General features: G+C 44.6%; 1 protein-coding gene across 2 annotated transcripts in view; it reads left to right on the plus strand.

The window, feature by feature from the left end:
- The first annotated feature begins 335 nt into the window (after window positions 1–335).
- The window catches only part of NBAS (NBAS subunit of NRZ tethering complex), a 178,954-nt gene continuing 160,784 nt past the window's right edge, over window positions 336–18,505 (plus strand). The window contains exons 1-6 of one of the 2 annotated variants that reach the window (XM_081317067.1): window positions 336–802; window positions 5,454–5,508; window positions 6,537–6,570; window positions 11,686–11,763; window positions 12,692–12,739; window positions 15,680–15,723. In XM_081317067.1, coding sequence (XP_081173193.1) covers window positions 665–802; window positions 5,454–5,508; window positions 6,537–6,570; window positions 11,686–11,763; window positions 12,692–12,739; window positions 15,680–15,723 — 397 coding nt within the window. In that variant the 5' untranslated portion in view covers window positions 336–664. The remainder of the gene's footprint in view (window positions 803–5,453; window positions 5,509–6,536; window positions 6,571–11,685; window positions 11,764–12,691; window positions 12,740–15,679; window positions 15,724–18,505) is intronic. The other variant, XM_081317068.1, reaches the window with a different exon arrangement.

An 18,505-nucleotide genomic window follows, 5' to 3' on the forward strand; every position in this document is an offset into this window, starting at 1 on the left:
TCTCCGGGCTGTTACTGCAGCCACTTAATTAAGGTTCCGGCAATCGCAATAGGCTCCGGCAATCGATAGTCAGATACACTGCAGACTTTTTTTTTATGAAACCGCAGTGTTTGGGGTTGTCAGATCAGCCCTGCAACAATCCGGACGATTGAAAAAAGCTAAACTTTTACTGCAATCGGTTACTAATTCGAATTTTTGTAGCTCTGGTTTTGTAGTTACATGGGAAGAATGATGTAGCTTTTCAACCTAATGCCTTCCAGATGTGTTCGGAATGCCTATAATACCGAGTCGGAATTATTTGGCAGTTGCCATGCAAACACATCTGGAACTGACATTTAATGAGCATCTTCTAATATTAAGAACGTTACAGGCTGATTCTGTATATGCAGAACTCTGCCAGCTTAAGCAAGGCTATCCCTTTTTAATTGATTTTTTTCCCCAAAAAATTAAAATTGCAAATTAAAAATACAAACTAAGGAGAAAAAGAAAAAAAGTGGATTGGACATCGTTCTTAACAGCCGTTGACAATGGATGGAGAGTCCCAGGATCGCCAGCGCAGCTCAGAACAGTTCTGAGCAGGGAATGTGAAGCGTGAAGAGAGGCGTCTTCGCTAGCCTGGCTTGTCCGCTACAGGCCGCCGTAGCGGAGCCGGCTGGGAACAGTCATGGCTGCTATTCGGGGAAAGAAGGGGGAAAGCAGCAGCAGTAAGATGAGAGAGGAGGAGGAAGAGGAGGACGGAGAGGATAACATTCTCTACGACTTGCTGGTCAACACCGAGTGGCCGCCGGAGATTGAGGTGCAGGTGAGTCTTCGCCGTGGTCGCACAGGCATGACTCGCCTGCTGGCGGCGAGAGCATTAGAGCTCCCGCCACGTAGGAGGCGAGAGGTCGGGTCGTGAGAAAAGATTACGTGTCGTTGAAGGCTGCCGTTTGTTTATGCCCGAATAATGACTCTCTGGCCCTGGGGGACTTCAGCAAGAATGCCCACGTTGCAAAAAAATAAAATAAAAAATGTTTGGATCTCTTGCTGTGATGGTAAAATAAACCACCTTCTGTCCTCAGAGATCATGTCAATCAAAAGTCTTTCTGACTTCAGAATGAAGAACCATTATAGTAGGGCAGACGTATCAGTCGGTTAGTTATATTCTGTTGGTGTCATAAAAAACCCCAAACCTTTGAACGCACGTAAAATAATCTGCGCATTCACACAATTTCCATCAGTCACTTGCAAAAGGCTACAATGTTTGGATCCGCACTTCACTATGACAATGCATTACAACATTAGGTACTTGGGAAGAACTTAATGACAGCTGTGACTTTGTATTGGGGGGAAGGGGGACAGATGAAAAATAAAATATTTATTACATTTATATACCTCCCAACTCCCAGCAGTTCTGGGTGGTTGATTGGTGTTGATTGGAACAACCAGGCACACAAAATAAGAAGCCATCTTTAAAGAGATGGTAAAGTGAGGCTGATCTTATCTAATTTTGGGAAAGCTAGATAGTTGTTTAGATGGGAGACCACCAGGGCTGTAGGCTAGAAGTTGAAAAAACATCCTGAAAACAGTATATTTATTTATTTATATGAATGTATAAATAAAATTGATAGGGACGCGGTGGCTCAGTGGGTTAGGACGCTGAGCTTGTCGATCAGAAGGTCGGCAGTTTTGCGGGTCGAATCCCGAGTGCCGCGTAACAGTGAGCGCCTGTTACTCGTCCCAGCTTCTGCCAACCTAGCAGTTCGAAAGCACGTAAAAATGCAAGTAGAAAAATAGGGATCACTACGGTGGGAAGGTAACAGCGTTCCGTGCGCCTTTGCCGTCTAGTCATGCCGGCCACATGACCACGGAGACGTCCTCGGACAAGCGCTGGCTCTTCGGCTTTGAAACGGAGATGAGCACCGGCCCCTAGAGTTGGAAACGACTAGCACGCATGTGCGGGGGAACCTTTACCTTTACTTTATAAAAAAAATTAAAACAAAGTCTCTATGTGGGCACTACAAAAAGTTTTATTTGGAGCAGTAAAGTTATAATGTAATTTATGATTAACTCTACAAGGTTTGTATATATAGTAAGTGGAGTAGACACAGTCCTAGAAATGAATCATGCAGATGTGGACAGTAGGATAGTGTTTGCTTCCAAAGTGGTTAAAAAATGTATTAGGCATTAGGGGCTATCTGGCAGAAGGCATGAGATATTTGTTACTGGCTGAAGATGATATTTTTTTTGTTGAAGCTTGGTGGTTTTTGGATTTTTTTTATATTTCCGACAGACCCTGTCAAGTTTCCTTTTTGAGGTGCTGTCTAGTTCTACAAGGGGCATATTTCTTATTGAAAAGAGGGATAATAATTTATGCCCTGTTTGTGGCATTATTAAAATAATTGTTTGCTATGAGACTGCATCTGATTTCTCCCCAAATGAAAGTCCTTTTTTTGTCTATACCTTCTCTTGGTTTTTCTCTATAACTCTACATCAGACATGTCAAACTCACAACTCACATGATGTAGTGGGACGTATCAGAACTTTTCCCCATTGCCGTCAATGGGAAAATTTGGGCGTGGTTTCTTCGTGACACATCTGGCCCGTGGGCCGGCAGTTTGATATCCCTGCTCTACATCATTGCAGGGAATTGTTGTTACTGGTTATTAGCTAGAGATTGTCTACAGCTTTTTATTTTCATCAAAGATTGTGATGTTAACTGATGATTTTCTGGTTAGTGGCATTAGTGGAACCTTTCTGTCCTGGATCACCATAACTTTTCACAAGAAGACTGTGAAGCAAGTGTTTTGAGCAATGGAGCTTAATCAGCCTCTTAATTGATATTTATTAATCATTTTAAAAAGTTTTTTGCTTGATTAAGGTAACTTATTGCATCTGCCCAATGACTCCTTGCTAATTGAAGTTATCAATGCTCTTTTTATTTTCTTTTTGTTGTGCTGAAGACCACATAGCTAAATTAGGATTGTTTTTGTAATTTCCACTTAGTGACTATAATATTGTGTTTCTTATAGAAGAGTATTTCCAAGAAATAGAGCCTTAACAGATAAAAGGGGGGTCCTATTGCATTCATGGATTAACATGCAGCATTAAATTGCTTTCTGTCTCTCTACCTGGCTCTGGGGTTGAAGTAGTTCTTGAACATCTTTCTTTCACAATTCTCTAAAAGAACTTAGAGAGTAGTAATTTTGAGTAGAGTTTTAAAGAGTTGCTTATCCCAACGGTTAATTTACAACCTGCAACAGCTGGCCACTGTTCTCACAGACATCTTCAATCTCTCCTTGCATCAGGACGTGGTTCCATCATGTTTTAAGACTGCAATTATTGTACCAGTGCTCAAAAAAAACTAAAATCACATGCCTTAATGATTACTGTCCAGTTGCACTCACTTCCATTATGATGAAATATTTTGAGAGATTGGTAAAGGCCTACATCAGGGGTGTCAAACTGCCGGCCTGTGGGCCAGTTTCATCATACCGAAGCCGTGCCCACCCCATTGCCGGCAATGCAAAAAAGTTGTAATACATACCGAAGCCGTGCCCACCCCATTGCCGGCAATGCAAAAAAGTTGTAATACATACCGAAGCCGTGCCCACCCCATTGCCGGCAATGCAAAAAAGTTGTAATACATACCGAAGCCGTGCCCACCCCATTGCCGGCAATGCAAAAAAGTTGTAATACATTGCGACACGTCACGTCATGTGGCGAGTGTGAAACCCGTGGACTATGTGGTTTCATGCCTTCCTCCTACATTTGACTCATTACAGTTTGCCTATTAGAAGAACCGCTCTGTAGAAGATGCACTTTTCTCTGTGCTTCATCTTAGCTTGTCACACCTGGAGGGGAAGAATACTCATGTGGGAATGCTGTTAGTTAATTTTAGTTCAGCATTCAACACAGTCATCTCTCAGCATCTGGTGAACAAACTGGGCCTATTCGGTTTTAATACTCCTTTATGTAATTGGATACTTGATTTCCTTATTGATAGGCTTTAGGTTGTGCGAGTTGGAAAGAAAGTTTCCAATTCCATCTCCTTGAGTACGGGTTCTCCACTGGGCTGTGTCCTGAGTCCGTTACTGTTGATGACCCACGACTACTGTGCCAAATCTGCTACGAATCATATTGTGAAGTATGCAGACAACACGGCAGTGGTGGGTCTTATCCGAGATGACAAGATGCTTATAGGGAAGAGGTGAAGGCTCTGGTGGACTGGTGCAATAATAGTAACCTGGTTCTAAATGTTGATAAAACAAAGGAGATCATTGTAGATTTCAGAAATATTCAACATAGTCATACTCCACTCAGTATCAAGGATGCAGCTGTAGAGGTGGTCAACAGTATTAAGTATCTGGGGGTGCAGATAACTAACAATCTGAATTGGTCTCTCCACACGTCATCCTTAGTGAAGTGTGCAAACCAGTGCCTGCATTTCCTGTGTTGTATGAGGAGAGCACATCTTTCTCCTTCTGTCCTGGCCACTTTTTACAGAGGCACGATTGAGAGCATTTTAACAAACTGCATCACTGTCTGTTTTGGTGGCAGCATTGCCTCAGGTAGAAAGTCCATACAGAGAATGGTAAGGACAGCCGAGAAGATCATAGGAAGCTCGCTCCCTTATATTCAGGATGCTGCTTATAAGTGCTATGTGCTTAGAGCTCAAAGCATGGTTAGAGACCCCACACACCCACTTCCTGGTCTGTTTCTGTTGCTTCCCTCTGGGAGGAGATTTCAAAGTATTTCTAGCAGGACTACCTGATTCTGTAATAGCTTTGTTCCCTATGCCATCCGTCTGGTAAACTCGCAAGATTCGTTTTTCTCGCCATGCACATTTATACATAACCCGAACTAGACTGTTGTCTCTATGTAATATAATATATGTGGGTATATGCATAATTCTGTATTTATTTATTTTTGTCTTATTTATGTAGTGTATATCAGAGGTGGTGATCCTTTGAGAGCTGTATGCAACAAAATTTCATTTTAATCTATGTCAATTAGTGTACATCAGGGGTGTCAAACTCAATTTCATTGAGGGCCGCATCAGCATTGTGGTTGCCCTCAAGGGGCCGGGTGGGTGTGGCCAGGGTGGGTGTGGCCTACTGGGTGGGCGTGGCTAGAATGCATATGGCTTACTGGGTGGGCATGGCCAGTTCTACATCGTTAGCATCAAGGGTGCCTATGGGGGCCTGGGCAGGTGTGGGACAGATCTGAGGGTCTCTGGCAGAAGGAGGGTCTCTGGGCCAGGGCCAAGGCAGTGGGGGCCGTTCCCTCACTGTTTCCAGGATGGCTTCGCGGACCGCATGAAACCACTTTGCGGGCCGGATCCGGCCCCCGAGCCTTGTGTTTGACATATCTGGTGTACATTCAAAGTGACAATAAAGTTATTATTCTATTATTCTATTCTAATGGCCTTACAAATAAAGGACTTACTGAAAACTATCTTTTTGGTCTTACAGCCAAGAGGCAACCAGAAGCATTATGCATCATTTATCATCACAAGAGTGATTATGGGTAAATATCCATAGCTTCATTATTGTAGATTTTATGTGGCTAAAATTAATATAGTGTAAACTAATTAATTTAAATAATATATATGGCTGCCCATTTCACAGCTGTGGCTCTGAACAGTATAAAAAGATTTAAAAACAGTTACAAATTATTAAAGTTATTAAGTTATAAATTTTTGATTTTCTTATACTGCATCCAGAGCCTAGTGTAATAGGAATTACATAGCATTTAGAGATAGACTTTGCCTTAATGATTGCCCTGTTTAATGATCGTTCAAAGTTACAGTGATGCTGAAAAAGTAACTTTACGATCAGCCCTAGCATTTACACCCATCACAATATCTCTGTGTTCACAGTATCAACATTTGGGCACTTCACAACCAATAGGCATTGATGACTGTTCCACCATTCCCATGGTCACATGATCACAATTTCTGTGCTTTGCAACCTGCTTCTGACAAGCAGTCAATGAAGAAGCCTGCAGTAGAATAGAAAGTTATGGTCATGTGATACCTCACTTAATGACTGCAGGTGACTTGCTTAATGACTAAATGGGAAGTGATATCAGTCTATTGTGGTCATTAGCATTAATTTATTCATTATGAAAGTGTAGCATAAGCCTCTCAGGATCTTTTTTGTATATTTGGATGCATCTCTGTGTAGGTACATATATATCTCGTTAGTTGTTTCTTGATTATGTTAAATAATCAAGTAGGCAGCAGACTGTTAAGGGTAGAAACCATTGCCACAAAATAAACTAATGTGTTAACATTAACAGCCTTTTACTCCTACCTTCTGGTACCAACATATGTATGAGTAGTGAGTAAGAATGCTAAAGGTATGAGAATAATGAAAAATAAATATGTTGTTATTTCCATGCCTAACCCCAAATACAGAGTTAAGTTTTGGAGAAGGGTTTTTTTGGGGGGGAGGGGGACAAATTGGAAGGTCTGTTGACAAAACAGTTACAGAAAATAGCCTCTTCTATTGGTCTTTCTTTCTTTCAAAGATAATTATATTCTTCTCTTTTAGGCCCTGCCTTATTTCTGCGCCACTTTTGGAGCAGGTAAGCTACTGTTAATCACAACTGATTAAGCATTCTGCCTTAAGCTACTCTGAGAGAGTGTGTGGCATTTTATCTCTTACAATAGCATTTGGAATATGTAATAATCTTTGGTTCTGCAGTGGCAATTTTGTATTCAGTAAGATTTATCTTCTAAAAGGCACTTTGATTTTTTCAGAATACGGAATGTAAATTGTGTGTGTGTCCATGTGCGTATGTATATACTGTATATACACACATGCACACACACACAGCTCTTGAGAGCAAATGCATCTTGACAGCATGTTTCTCATCAGAGCTTTTTTATACTTTGCTTTTAAACTTATTAATATTATAGTGATTTATTTATTTATTTATTTATTTATTTATTTATTTATTTATTTATTTATTTATTAAATTTTTACATCGCCCTTCTCCCGAAGGACTCAGGGCGGTGTACAGGGCAATAAATATCGAAATATAAATACAAAAGTTAAAAAGATTAAATAATTATGCCCAATATAATACAATAATTAAAACTATGTTAAAATCAAATCCAAACCCACGTCAGAAGGAGCAAAGGTCGGGGGCCATCCGGAGCTCAACCGGCAAGTGGTTCCATAGGTCTGGCGCGCCCACAGAGAACGCCCTACCCCTGGGGGCCACCAATCGACATTCTCTGATCGGAGGCACCCTGAGGAGGCCCACTCTGTGGGAGCGCACTGGACGAAGGGAGGTTGACGCCGGCAGCAAGTGCTGCCGTAAGTAATCCGGACCCATGCCATGTAGGGCTGTATAGGTCATTACCAGCACCTTGAATCTCACCCGGAGGGCAACTGGCAGCCAATGCAGCTTGCAGAGCAGAGGTGTAACATGGGAGTATCGGGAGACCCCCAGCACCACTCGCGCGGCTGCATTCTGCACCAGTTGAAGCCTCCGAGTGGTCCTCAAGGGCAGCCCCATGTAGAGAGCGTTGCAGTAGTCCAAACGAGAGGTCACGAGCACATGAGTGACTGTACGCAAGGCATCCCGGTCTAGATAGGGCCGCAACTGGCGCACCAGGCGAACCTGGGCGAAGGCCCCCCCTAGTCACAGCTCCTATATGATCTTCCAAGGAGAGCTGTGAATCTAGGAGGACCCCCAAGTTGCGAGCCCGATCTACGGGGGGTAATAACTCACCCCCCATATTAAGAGATGGAATAATCTGCGTTTCACGAGATGCCAGCACGCACAGCCACTCAGTCTTGTCAGGGTTGAGCCGAAGCCTGTTCCTCCCCATCCAGACCCGGACCGCCTCCAGGCAACGGGACATCACGTCGAGGGCATCACTGGGGTGGTTTGGGGTTGAAATAAAAAGCTGGGTATCATCAGCATACTGATGATAACCAACTCCAAAACCACGAATGATCTCACCCAGAGGCTTCATATAGATGTTGAACAGGAGAGGCGAGAGGACCGATCCCTGAGGAACTCCACAAACGAGAGGCCTCAAGGTCGACCTCTGCCCCCCTGCCAACACTGACTGCGAACGCCCCAGAAGGTAGGAGGAGAACCACTGAAGAACTGTGCCTCCCACTCCCAACCCCCTGAGACGCCGCAGCAAGATACCATGGTCGATGGTATCAAAAGCCGCTGAGAGGTGTAACAGGACTACGACAGAAGAACAACCCCTGTCCCGAGCCCACCAGAGATCATTCACCAGCGCGACCAATGCCATCTCCGTGCTGTACCCGGGCCTGAAACCCGATTGGTACGGGTCCAGATAATCAGCTTCCTCCAAGATCAAAGGGAGCTGATGCGCCACCACGCTCTCAACAACCTTCGCAAGAAAGCGAAGGTTGGAGACCGGACAAAAGTTATTTAATACAGCTGGGTCCAGGGCAGGCTTCTTGAGGAGGGGTCTCACCACCGCCTCCTTCAAGGCGGCGGGAAAACTACCCTCACTCAAAGAAGCAGTTATCACTGCCTGGAGCCAGCCTCGTGTCCCATCCCGGGCTGCATAAACCAGCCAGGAGGGGCACGGGTCCAATAAACACGTGGTGGAGCTCAGCTTCCCCATGATCCTGTCCACATCTTCAGGAGTCACAGGATCAAACTCCTCCCAGATAATATTGGCAAGACTGCCCTTGTCCTCATCGTCAGACTCTGCCCAGTCGGAGTGCAAACCGGTCCGAATCCGAGCGATTTTGTCCGACAGATGTTGACTAAACTCGGCACGACCCTGCAAGGGCTCCTCCCTCACCTCCTGATTAAGGAGGGAGCGGGTCACCCTAAACAGGGAGGCCGGGCGATTATCTGCGGACGTGATGAGGGCGGCAAAGTGATTAGACCTTGCCGTCCTCATCGCCGCGAGATAAGATCTCGTAAAAGACCTTAGTCGCAACCGGTCGGATTCAGATCGGCTGGATCTCCAACAGCTCTCTAGGCCCCGTCTCTGACGCTTCATCTCCCGAAGCTCCATAGAAAACCATGGAGCCCATTGGGATCTGCACCAGGTCAGGGGCCGCATGGGTACAACTCGGTCGAGTGCCTCCGTGGCCGCCTTTTCCCAGGCTTCCACTAGGGCATCGGCCGAGCTGTGAGCAAAGGAGGCAGGTGGGGTCCCAAGCGCCGCCTGGAACTGCTCAGGGTCCATTAAGCGCCTAGGGCGGAACCATCTCGTTGGTTCAACAACCCCACGACGGGGAGTGGCAAAACGGAAGACCAACCGCAGGAGGTGATGATCGGTCCATGACAGGGGCATAGCAATTGGGGAACCCCCCACCCAGATCATCTAACCACCATCCAGGCAGAAAAACCAAATCGAGCGTGTGACCCCCCCCCCATGAGTTGGACCCTGAATAACTTGCGTCAGGTCCATGGCCCTCATGGAAGCCATGAACTCCCGAGCTAACTCAGATGATCCCCCCAGGGATGGTAGATTAAAGTCACCCAAAACCATAAGTTTGGGGAACTCAATCACCAACCCTGAGAGGATCTTGAGAAGCTCAGGCAGGGCTGCTGCTGTGCGACTAGGCGAAAGGTACACCAGCAGCAAGCCCAACTGAGCTCTAAGGCCACATCTCAGGAGGAGGGACTCACACCCGACTATTTGGACAACGGTGGCCTCCCGCGGACATAAGGTCTCCCTCACGACTACTGCCACTCCTCCGCCCCTACCCTGAGCCCGAGGCTGGTGCAGCACCCGGAAACCCGATGGACAAAGATCAACCAGAGGGACACCGCCCTCTGGGCCCAACCAGGTCTCCGTAATGCAAGCCAGGTCCGCATGCTCCTCCTCGATCAAATCACGTATAAGAGGAGCCTTATTAGCTACGGACCTGGCATTGAAATACACGAGCCTGAGCTCAGGTGACTGCTCATCCTTGCTCCCGGAACCATGGGCCGAAACCAGAGGGTCGGAGCGCATCACCGCTTGGAGACAGCAGGGACGCACTCCCGGATATTGATACGGCCCTCTTTTCGCACGCCTGCTGCCATTCCCTACCACTGTGGGAATAGACAAACCCACACCCTGCTCCGGGGCCCCGGAGGCACCCAGCCCAAGCCTCATCACGGCACGATCAATCCCAGGCCTGGTCTGAGAAACGGTTGGTGGAACCCCCCCAGTCTCTAACCAAACCTTTTGAGAACCCTCCCCCCTCCCTAACCCCACAAAAAATTGAGCTAAAAAGTGCACCAGGGGCCTCTTATTAAATTTATGACAGAGGCTCCTGTCCTTGCCCAACCATCTCTCAGGGTCCCAATAATTGGGCCGGTCATCAAGAGGATAGGTTGAAATAAAGGCGGGTCGTGCCCAGGAAGGGGGGGCACCCCTGAGCGCAAATAAGTCCGTGCTTGAATAAAACAAACCATTTTTCGGGTAGGTCCAGCCAGGCAGTCCCATAGTCACTCAGGAGGATGTAAAATAGAAGGTCAACAATGTCCAGTCCACCAGCTCCCTGCCACTTGAGCTGGATACCTTCCAGGTAACTTCCGAGACAGATCGGGCACCTCCCTCTCACAGAGGGCCCAAACCTATCCAGGAGCGGACAGGATACCAACCCAAATAAAGCATACCTCTCTAGATCTCTCACCTCTAGGGAGATAGCAGATGGTATAGGGTGGTATAATTGATGGTATAGCTGAGCCACCCTCTCACAGCAGCTCAGCTCCAGGACCTTCTGAGTCCGGTGGGTTCGGTGGGTTCGTGGAGGGAAGAGAGGAATTTGAGCAGCAATTACCCGGCATAACCTGAAGATAACAAAAGTTCCAATCGCAGAAGATCTTCTCAGAAGCGAGGAAAGCGAAGAAGGCTGAACAGCAGATGAATCCAAAACAGGTAGCTCAAGTCCAAATGGCCACAGAACACGGGCGACACGAGCTGACCTGTGCCGTCTGACCAACAGCATGCAGCGCCAGAAGTCCAACGCCCAGCCAAAGCTCCCCTTCGCCAAAAACAGGCGCAAAACAAACTCCAAGTAGCCACCAAACAGCGAAAAACAAGAGCGAAAAGCAGCCATAACACTCCCTCTCGACTCTCTGCCCGCCGCTCCAAAGCAACGCCAGTTCTTCCACCATTTCACGCACTTTTCGGCTTTCAGTGTTCCGGAGGCCACTCTAGGCCGCGGCTCTATCGGCTCCGAAAATCAGCTGCTCAGAGCCCTCCAAGCCGCGGTGCCTCCCAACTCCACAGAGGGCCTCCAAAAAAAACGCTGGAGCTCACAGTTCGAAACGGGGGCCTGCATCGCCAACGGAGGCACCGATCATCTCTCCTCCAGTGGAGATGGATGCTATTATTAAACAGTTCCCTACATTTCTGATAGGCAGGCATAGTGTCTTTTATATCCTGCTTGCAAGAATATAAATGTTTGCCTTATACCAATGGCTTAAACAAATATAATATTAAATGGCAACTATACAGATGGATAAAAATAGGAAAACAAGTAGCAATAATGGTAGTTCAGCTACTTTTAATATTTCAGATCTTGTGTTCTGTATTTAATAGAGCTATTTAAGTGTAGGAGCACTCTTTGGGGAGGAATTTGTAAACATTTCTACTTCTTGCAGTTCATCTGTTTTACATAACAATTGTGATGTAATTAAAATTCATAAGCATCACCTTTATTGCTCTGACATAATACACATTTCTGCTTCCAGTAGTGCAACATTATCTCTCCCTGTTGGATTTGTCCGCCTGGTCAGTAAACAGATGAATTGGCATCTGGAGCTTGCAAGGTTGGTGGCTACATCCCTTTTCCTTTGAAAGTGGGACTTTACGGTAATTGACTTTGGTTTTCCTGCACTCGGGCTAAATACTTCATAATATATAATCTGCAACAAAGTGCTTTTAGTTTAAATTGTTTTAAAATAATCAGTGCAGAAATTGACATCCAGAGTTTCAATATGTCACTTTTGAAATGAGATGGGAAAGTTGAAGTATTTTTTACCTGAGTCCAGATTTGATAAAACCAGTAGGGAATTTGAGTTTGTGAACGGTAGCAAAGAGATAAGAATCCTGAGTTTTGTTTTTATGCAGAGAGTTCTTTTTAAGTCCTAGTTTTAGACCCCAGTTTATGGTCCACAAATCCTGCTGTTGGCTGCTTTTTTTTTTTTGCTGCAGTTTCTGACTTGGGAGAAAAATATTTGAAATGTATGTATTTTAGCAGTAGAAATGAATTTTGTGTTTTATGACAAAATATAGTGCTCTCATTTTTTATTATATGCAATGCAAAGATAGATTAGATCCAGATTTAATCAGACGGACACTTGAGTTAACAATGGCCAGCCTGAGTCCTACTGATTTCATTGTTGAACTCTTGATTAAATCCATAACCAACCCAGGTTATATATTTCCTACATCCTACAAAGAGAGGTACTGTATATTCTCAGGGTAGTTTCATCCTCCTAGTACTTTCTGAAGCACCATGTTCATCACCATTTAGTGGCACGTCTACAATTTAACCTTCGAATATATTTTTTAATAATATCAGGGATACTTTATTTACTCAAAAACAGAGAGAAAGGATTCAGGATTCTGTAAAATATTGAGACTACCTCACATTTGCCTTGTATTGCCTTGACTTGACTCTTATCAAATGATTCCTGAGATGTCTTAGAAGCAGTAATCGCCTGTGATTTCCATTCAGACTTTTTCTTTTTGTAGCAATGGAAAACTGCTAGCAGTTGTTCAAGACCAGACTATAGAAATAAGGTAAGTGAAGAACAGCACAATTGTATATCTGGACTCAAATGAATTTAGTAAGACTTATACTCACACAAATTGTCAAGAATAGGAACTTAGGCCGTTCAAATGAATATAGCAGAAGCACTTACACATATATACTGGTTCACAGTGCTTTACAGCCCTTTCTAAGCCGTTTACAGAATTAGCAACAATCTGGTTCTCATTTTACCCACCTTGGAGGGATGGAAGGCTGAATCAACCTTGAGCCTGGATGAATCGAGCTGCTGCCGGTCAGCAGAATTAGCCTGCAATACTGCACTCTAACCACTGTGCCACCACAGCTCTCTATATAGGTTGATTGTATGCTAAAGGTCTCTACAAGAATCTGAACTACTAATGATCAGAGCAAATTGGCAGCAGATAAGTCAAAGGAATTCAAGGTGGCCTGGACTTAGATCTCTTGTGGGACTTGAGACTGATGATGCACTTGACCCCCTCCCTCGGGCTCAGCCTGGTCATCTCCTACACAAATATATTTATAGAATTGCAACCAAGATATAATCTTTTATCTTTTTTTTAGCTCTCTTATCTGTTTGCCACGTATTTAAGTGTTAGTATTCATATTGCTTTAGGAATAAGATAAATTCTGAATATGGCCAGAGACTTTAATTTTCTTTCATTTTAAAAAAGTCTCTGATCTGAATAACTTTGTGTGATAGACTAAATTAAAGAGTTAACATTTCTTCTACACAAAACGGGCTGTAATTTATGAACATGATCACATCAGCCTGTGGCAACTGTCGAAAGAAGCTGCGATTTGCATTGTTTATCTTGTAAGAGAATTGAGCCAAAAATCACTATTCAAATCCTATCTTGCACATGCAGCCAGAATAATTTTATAGATATCAGATAGGAAAATTTAGATAAAACATATTTTAAGCAACTGAATTCAGAGCTTTCTTTGATGCTCACATGCAATGGCATGTGGGAATGACTTTGGAAGGGAAGGTGAAGGAATGCTTCCTAGGGAATGATTGGATAAGAGAGAACATAGTCTTCAGCTGCATAAGGGGAAGATCAAGAGGTTCAGAAGGCCCTTTCCCTAATTTCTCAGACTGTAAAGGCAGCAGAGGGAGAATTGTACTTTCATAGTTGCAAGATTCTGTTAAGGTAGCCTTACAATAAAGTAGAATTAGCTTCTTTGGTTGTGTTTCCTGTCTGGTCTACTTGGTAAGGTTGACATCACTTAGTATTTCAGCTTTTCTTGCCCTTCCCTCCTCCTGACTACATGATTGATGGAGCTTTGCACAGTGGTTGCAAAGCAGGCAGATATTAAAGAGTTTTGCATAGGAATAATAATAATAATAATAATAATAATAATAATAATAATAATAATAATAATAATAATAATAATAATAATAATAATAATGCAGTGGCTCAGTGGGTTAGGACGCTGAGCTTGTCGATCAGAAGGTCGGCAGTTTGGCGGGTCGAATCCCGTGTGCCGCGTAACAGAGTGAGCGCCTGTTACTCGTCCCAGCTTCTGCCAACCTAGCAGTTTGAAAGCACGTAAAAATGCAAGTAGAAAAATAGGGACTACTACAGTGGGAAGGTAACAGCGTTCCGTGTGCCTTTGGCATCTAGTCATGCCAGCCACATGACCACGGAGACGTCCTCGGACAAGCACTGGCTCTTCAGCTTTGAAATGGAGATGAGCACCGGCCCCTAGAGTCGGAATCGACTTCACGCATGTGCGGGGGAACCTTTACCTTAATAACAGCTAAACAGTTCTGGCTACCTTTTGCAACTTCTGAAGCCACCTTTGATCATATCATTAAAAATTGTTGATTTTTTTTCTTAGTATAAGCTTCTTGTCATTTAAAGTAGAAAATGCACAAAAGCTAAAGTGTAAATTTTGTTCATTTTTATGAACATTTTGATCAGTTATCTTCAAACCACCCAAATCCCAGTTCTCGTGTCTTGAGTGACACAATTTCACCCATCATTCCCCTGTTTTTACAGTACATGGCCATCAAAATATAACCTAGCATAAACCAACTTCCAAACTTTTCCATGATCACATGATTGCCATTTGTAACCTTCTCTGCTGACTTCCCAAGAAAGTCAATGGAGAAGCCAGCAGGGAAGGTCACAAATGACTGGGATAAGTTTCCCCAAGCCACACCCTCTGTGCTTGCAGCAGCCAGTAGTGTGTCCCTGTACAATCCTGTGCATTTTCCCTGACTCGTATCGCAACCCCACCTCTTCTTTGACCTGTGTCCTTGTGCACCATCCTCCAGCCCATGGCTCCATACCCCCTCGCTCCCTCCAGCTGGCAGCAACCACTATCTGCCTGTGGCCTGGAACTTGCAACTTCCTGCTGGTTGCCCCACTAACTTTGGTTGTGGGAGGCTGGTAGGAAGTTTCTTCACTTAATAACTGTAGGATTCAGTTAACAATGGCATTGCTTAGTAATGGAAATTCCAGTTCCAATTGCCTTTTTAAGTCAAGGACTGTCAATATGAGAGGAGGTTGTTGAGACCCTATTGCAGCATTCTTTTTCCTTTGTTAAAAGAAGCATCAACTGACATGTGAGGAGACATGAATTATGGAAAGTGTATCTATATTTTAACGTTAATAGTAAAATACATTAATTTAAAATGATGTTTAATTTTCGCTTCCACTTACTTTGAAATCTCTTAAAGTGGACCTGCCTTCTTTTACAAAGCACAATTTTTAACGTGACATTCAAAGACTGGTGTACCAGTAATCTCAGCCCTTGAAGAAATAAGTGTAGACCAGGGATATCAAACTGGACACGTCACGCAGAAGCCGCACCCACCCCATTGCCGGCAATGGCAAAATAGTCCCGATACATTGCACCACGTCACGTGACGTCATGAGTTTGACATGTGGTGTAGACAACAATCAAGATATTTTGCAAAACATGGATTTTGTATGTTGCAGGTCTGCCAAGGATGAATTTGGGTCTGTCATTGGGAAATGTCAAGGTAAGTAATGTTTTCACTTATCCAGAAAAAAATACAAAACAAACCCTATCAAATGCAGTTCTAACCAAAAGTTCCAGTTTGGTTTCTACCTACTGCATCCTATTTCCTCTTTTTTCCTTTATGTTTCTCCTTTTCTACAAAAAAGTGATTAATGTTTTGGCTCCACTAAGCTTGCCCTGGCTTGATTCTCCCTTCTGTTTAGTATCGTTCACCTTCCACAAGGGTCTAGGACAGGGTTGTCGAACTGCCGGCCTGCAGGCTGGGTGCGTCACATGGAAGCCGCAACCACTGACAAAGGGAAAAAAGCCGCAGTATGTCGTGACACATCACGTGATGCGGCGAGTTAAACACCCCTGGTCTAGGACAGTTCACCACAGCCAGCCCTCACAGCCAACTCGCCATGGCCAACTTTTGTAACCAGACACAAGCTACACTAATATCGAAGAAATGGTGGGATAGAATCATTAAAGAAAGGATGCAAGAAGCGTCTAAAACAGGAGGTCAGCATTTGCTCAATCCCTAAAATAAGCCAACTTGGTCCTAGTTAGTCTAAGGTTTGGCTTTGGTTTTGCCAGAGTTCACATGATTAGATCTCAACATGTCCTTTGATGAGAAAAGCATTTTCTGGATCCGCAACATGAACAAGCCATAGCAACTTGAAATCTCAGTGCCGCTGTTTCATGGCCCTCCTGGCAGGATATCTGAGCAATAACCATGCCAAACCATTGAATGGCTACTTCATGCTTTTGAATGATCTCTGGAGGGCTCGGGACAAGGGATATTCCTCTGTCCTAGTCCTATTAGACCTCTCAGCAGCTTTCGATACCATCGACCATGGTATCCTGCTGCGGCGTCTCAGGGGATTGGGAGTGGGAGGCACGGTTCTTCAGTGGTTCTCCTCCTATCTCCTGGGACGCTCGCAGTCGGTGTTGGCAGGGGGGCAGAGGTCGACCGCGAGGCCTCTCGTTTGTGGAGTCCCTCAGGGGTCGGTCCTCTCGCCTCTCCTGTTCAACATCTACATGAAACCGCTGGGTGAGATCATTCGTGGTTTTGGAGTTGGGTATCATCAGTATGCCGATGATACCCAACTTTTCATTTCGACCCCAAACCACCCCAGTGATGCCCTCGACGTGATGTCCCGGTGCCTGGAGGCGGTCCGGGTCTGGATGGGGAGGAACAGGCTTCGACTCAACCCTGACAAGACTGAGTGGCTGTGCGTACCGGCATCTCGAGATATTCAGGATATCCCACCCCTCACTATGGGGGGTGAGTCATTACCTCCTGTAGATAGGGCTCGCAACTTGGGAGTCCTCCTAGATTCACAACTCTCCTTAGAAGACCATATTGTAGCTGTGACTAGGGGGGCCTTCGCCCAGGTTCGCCTGGTGCGCCAGTTGCGGCCCTATCTAGACTGGGATGCCTTACGTATGGTCACTCATGCGCTCGTGACCTCTCGTCTTGACTACTGCAACGCTCTCTACATGGGGCTACCCTTGAAGACCACTCGGAGGCTCCAACTGGTACAGAATGCAGCCGCGAGAGTTGTACTGGGAGTTTCCCGATACTCCCATGTTACACCTTTGCTCCGCGAGCTGCATTGGCTACCAGTTGTCTTCCGGGTGAGGTTCAAGGTGTTGGTAATGACCTACAAAGCCCTTCATGGCATGGGTCCGGAATACCTTGGGGAGCACCTGCAGCCGGCGTCAACTTCCCTCCGCCCAGTACGCTCCCACAGAGAGGGCCTCCTCAGGGTGCCACCGGTCAAAGAATGCCGACTGGTGGCCCCCAGGGGGAGGGCTTTCTCTGTGGGTGCACCGGATTTATCGAACCATCTTCCGGTTGAGCTCCGGATGGCGCCCGATCTCCGCTCCTTCCGGCGCGATCTTAAAACCCATCTCTTTAAAGAAGCTGGCCTGGCCTGATGGGACGGGGTGGGATTTTTAACTAATGAATTTTAATCTTAAATTTGTATTAATTTTATGGGCATTGTTTAATTATGTTTTAATAATCTTAATTTTTGTATCTAGTTTTTTATGTATTGCCCTGTTCACCGCCCTGAGTCCCTAGGGAGAAGGGCGGTATATAAATTAAATTAAATAATAATAATAATAATAATAATAATAATAATAATAATAATAATAATAATAATAATAATAATACTATGAGACCAGAATAATGGCTTGTTTGTTGAGGAACCTACATTTGCAGGGTTTTGTTTCTGATTTTGAGGCATACAGACCCAAAGAAATAGAAGAGATACAGACTGTATGAGCCCTGAAATAAGGGAGGCCCAAATCAGTAGGTAGAACATGTAATTGCTCTGTCCTAAATAAAGTAATTAGTCAATCACACTTGCCCCTTAAGGCATTTGTGGATGTAAAAAAGGCAAATGAAATAATATTGTATCTTCCTAACTTTTTTTTTAAAACAACGACGACATAATTTTCAGAATGATTGTGGAAATACGATTATAAAAGTACAGCCCTGGGTTTTTTCCCCCTTCTTTCCCATAACTTCCAAGAGCTTTCATTATAATTCTGAGATCTCAGCCTGTGATTGTGATTCATGAGCCCGCTTCTACTCCATGGTTCAGAGAGTATCAAATCAACATCACACCGTCCTTCGATGCAGAGTAGCTATAAAACAAAGTAGTTATTTTTAGAATGGCTTTGCCCTAGGGAACATTGGAATCTGTATTCTGCTGTGCAACTGTTTAAAAGTTGTAGTTTGGGAAAAAGAGATTTTTGTTAACCATTTGCGATTTGAGGTTTATCTATTTAAC

Source organism: Vipera berus, assembly GCF_964194415.1.
Source record: "Vipera berus genome assembly, chromosome: 1".
Lineage (NCBI taxonomy): Eukaryota > Metazoa > Chordata > Lepidosauria > Squamata > Viperidae > Vipera > Vipera berus.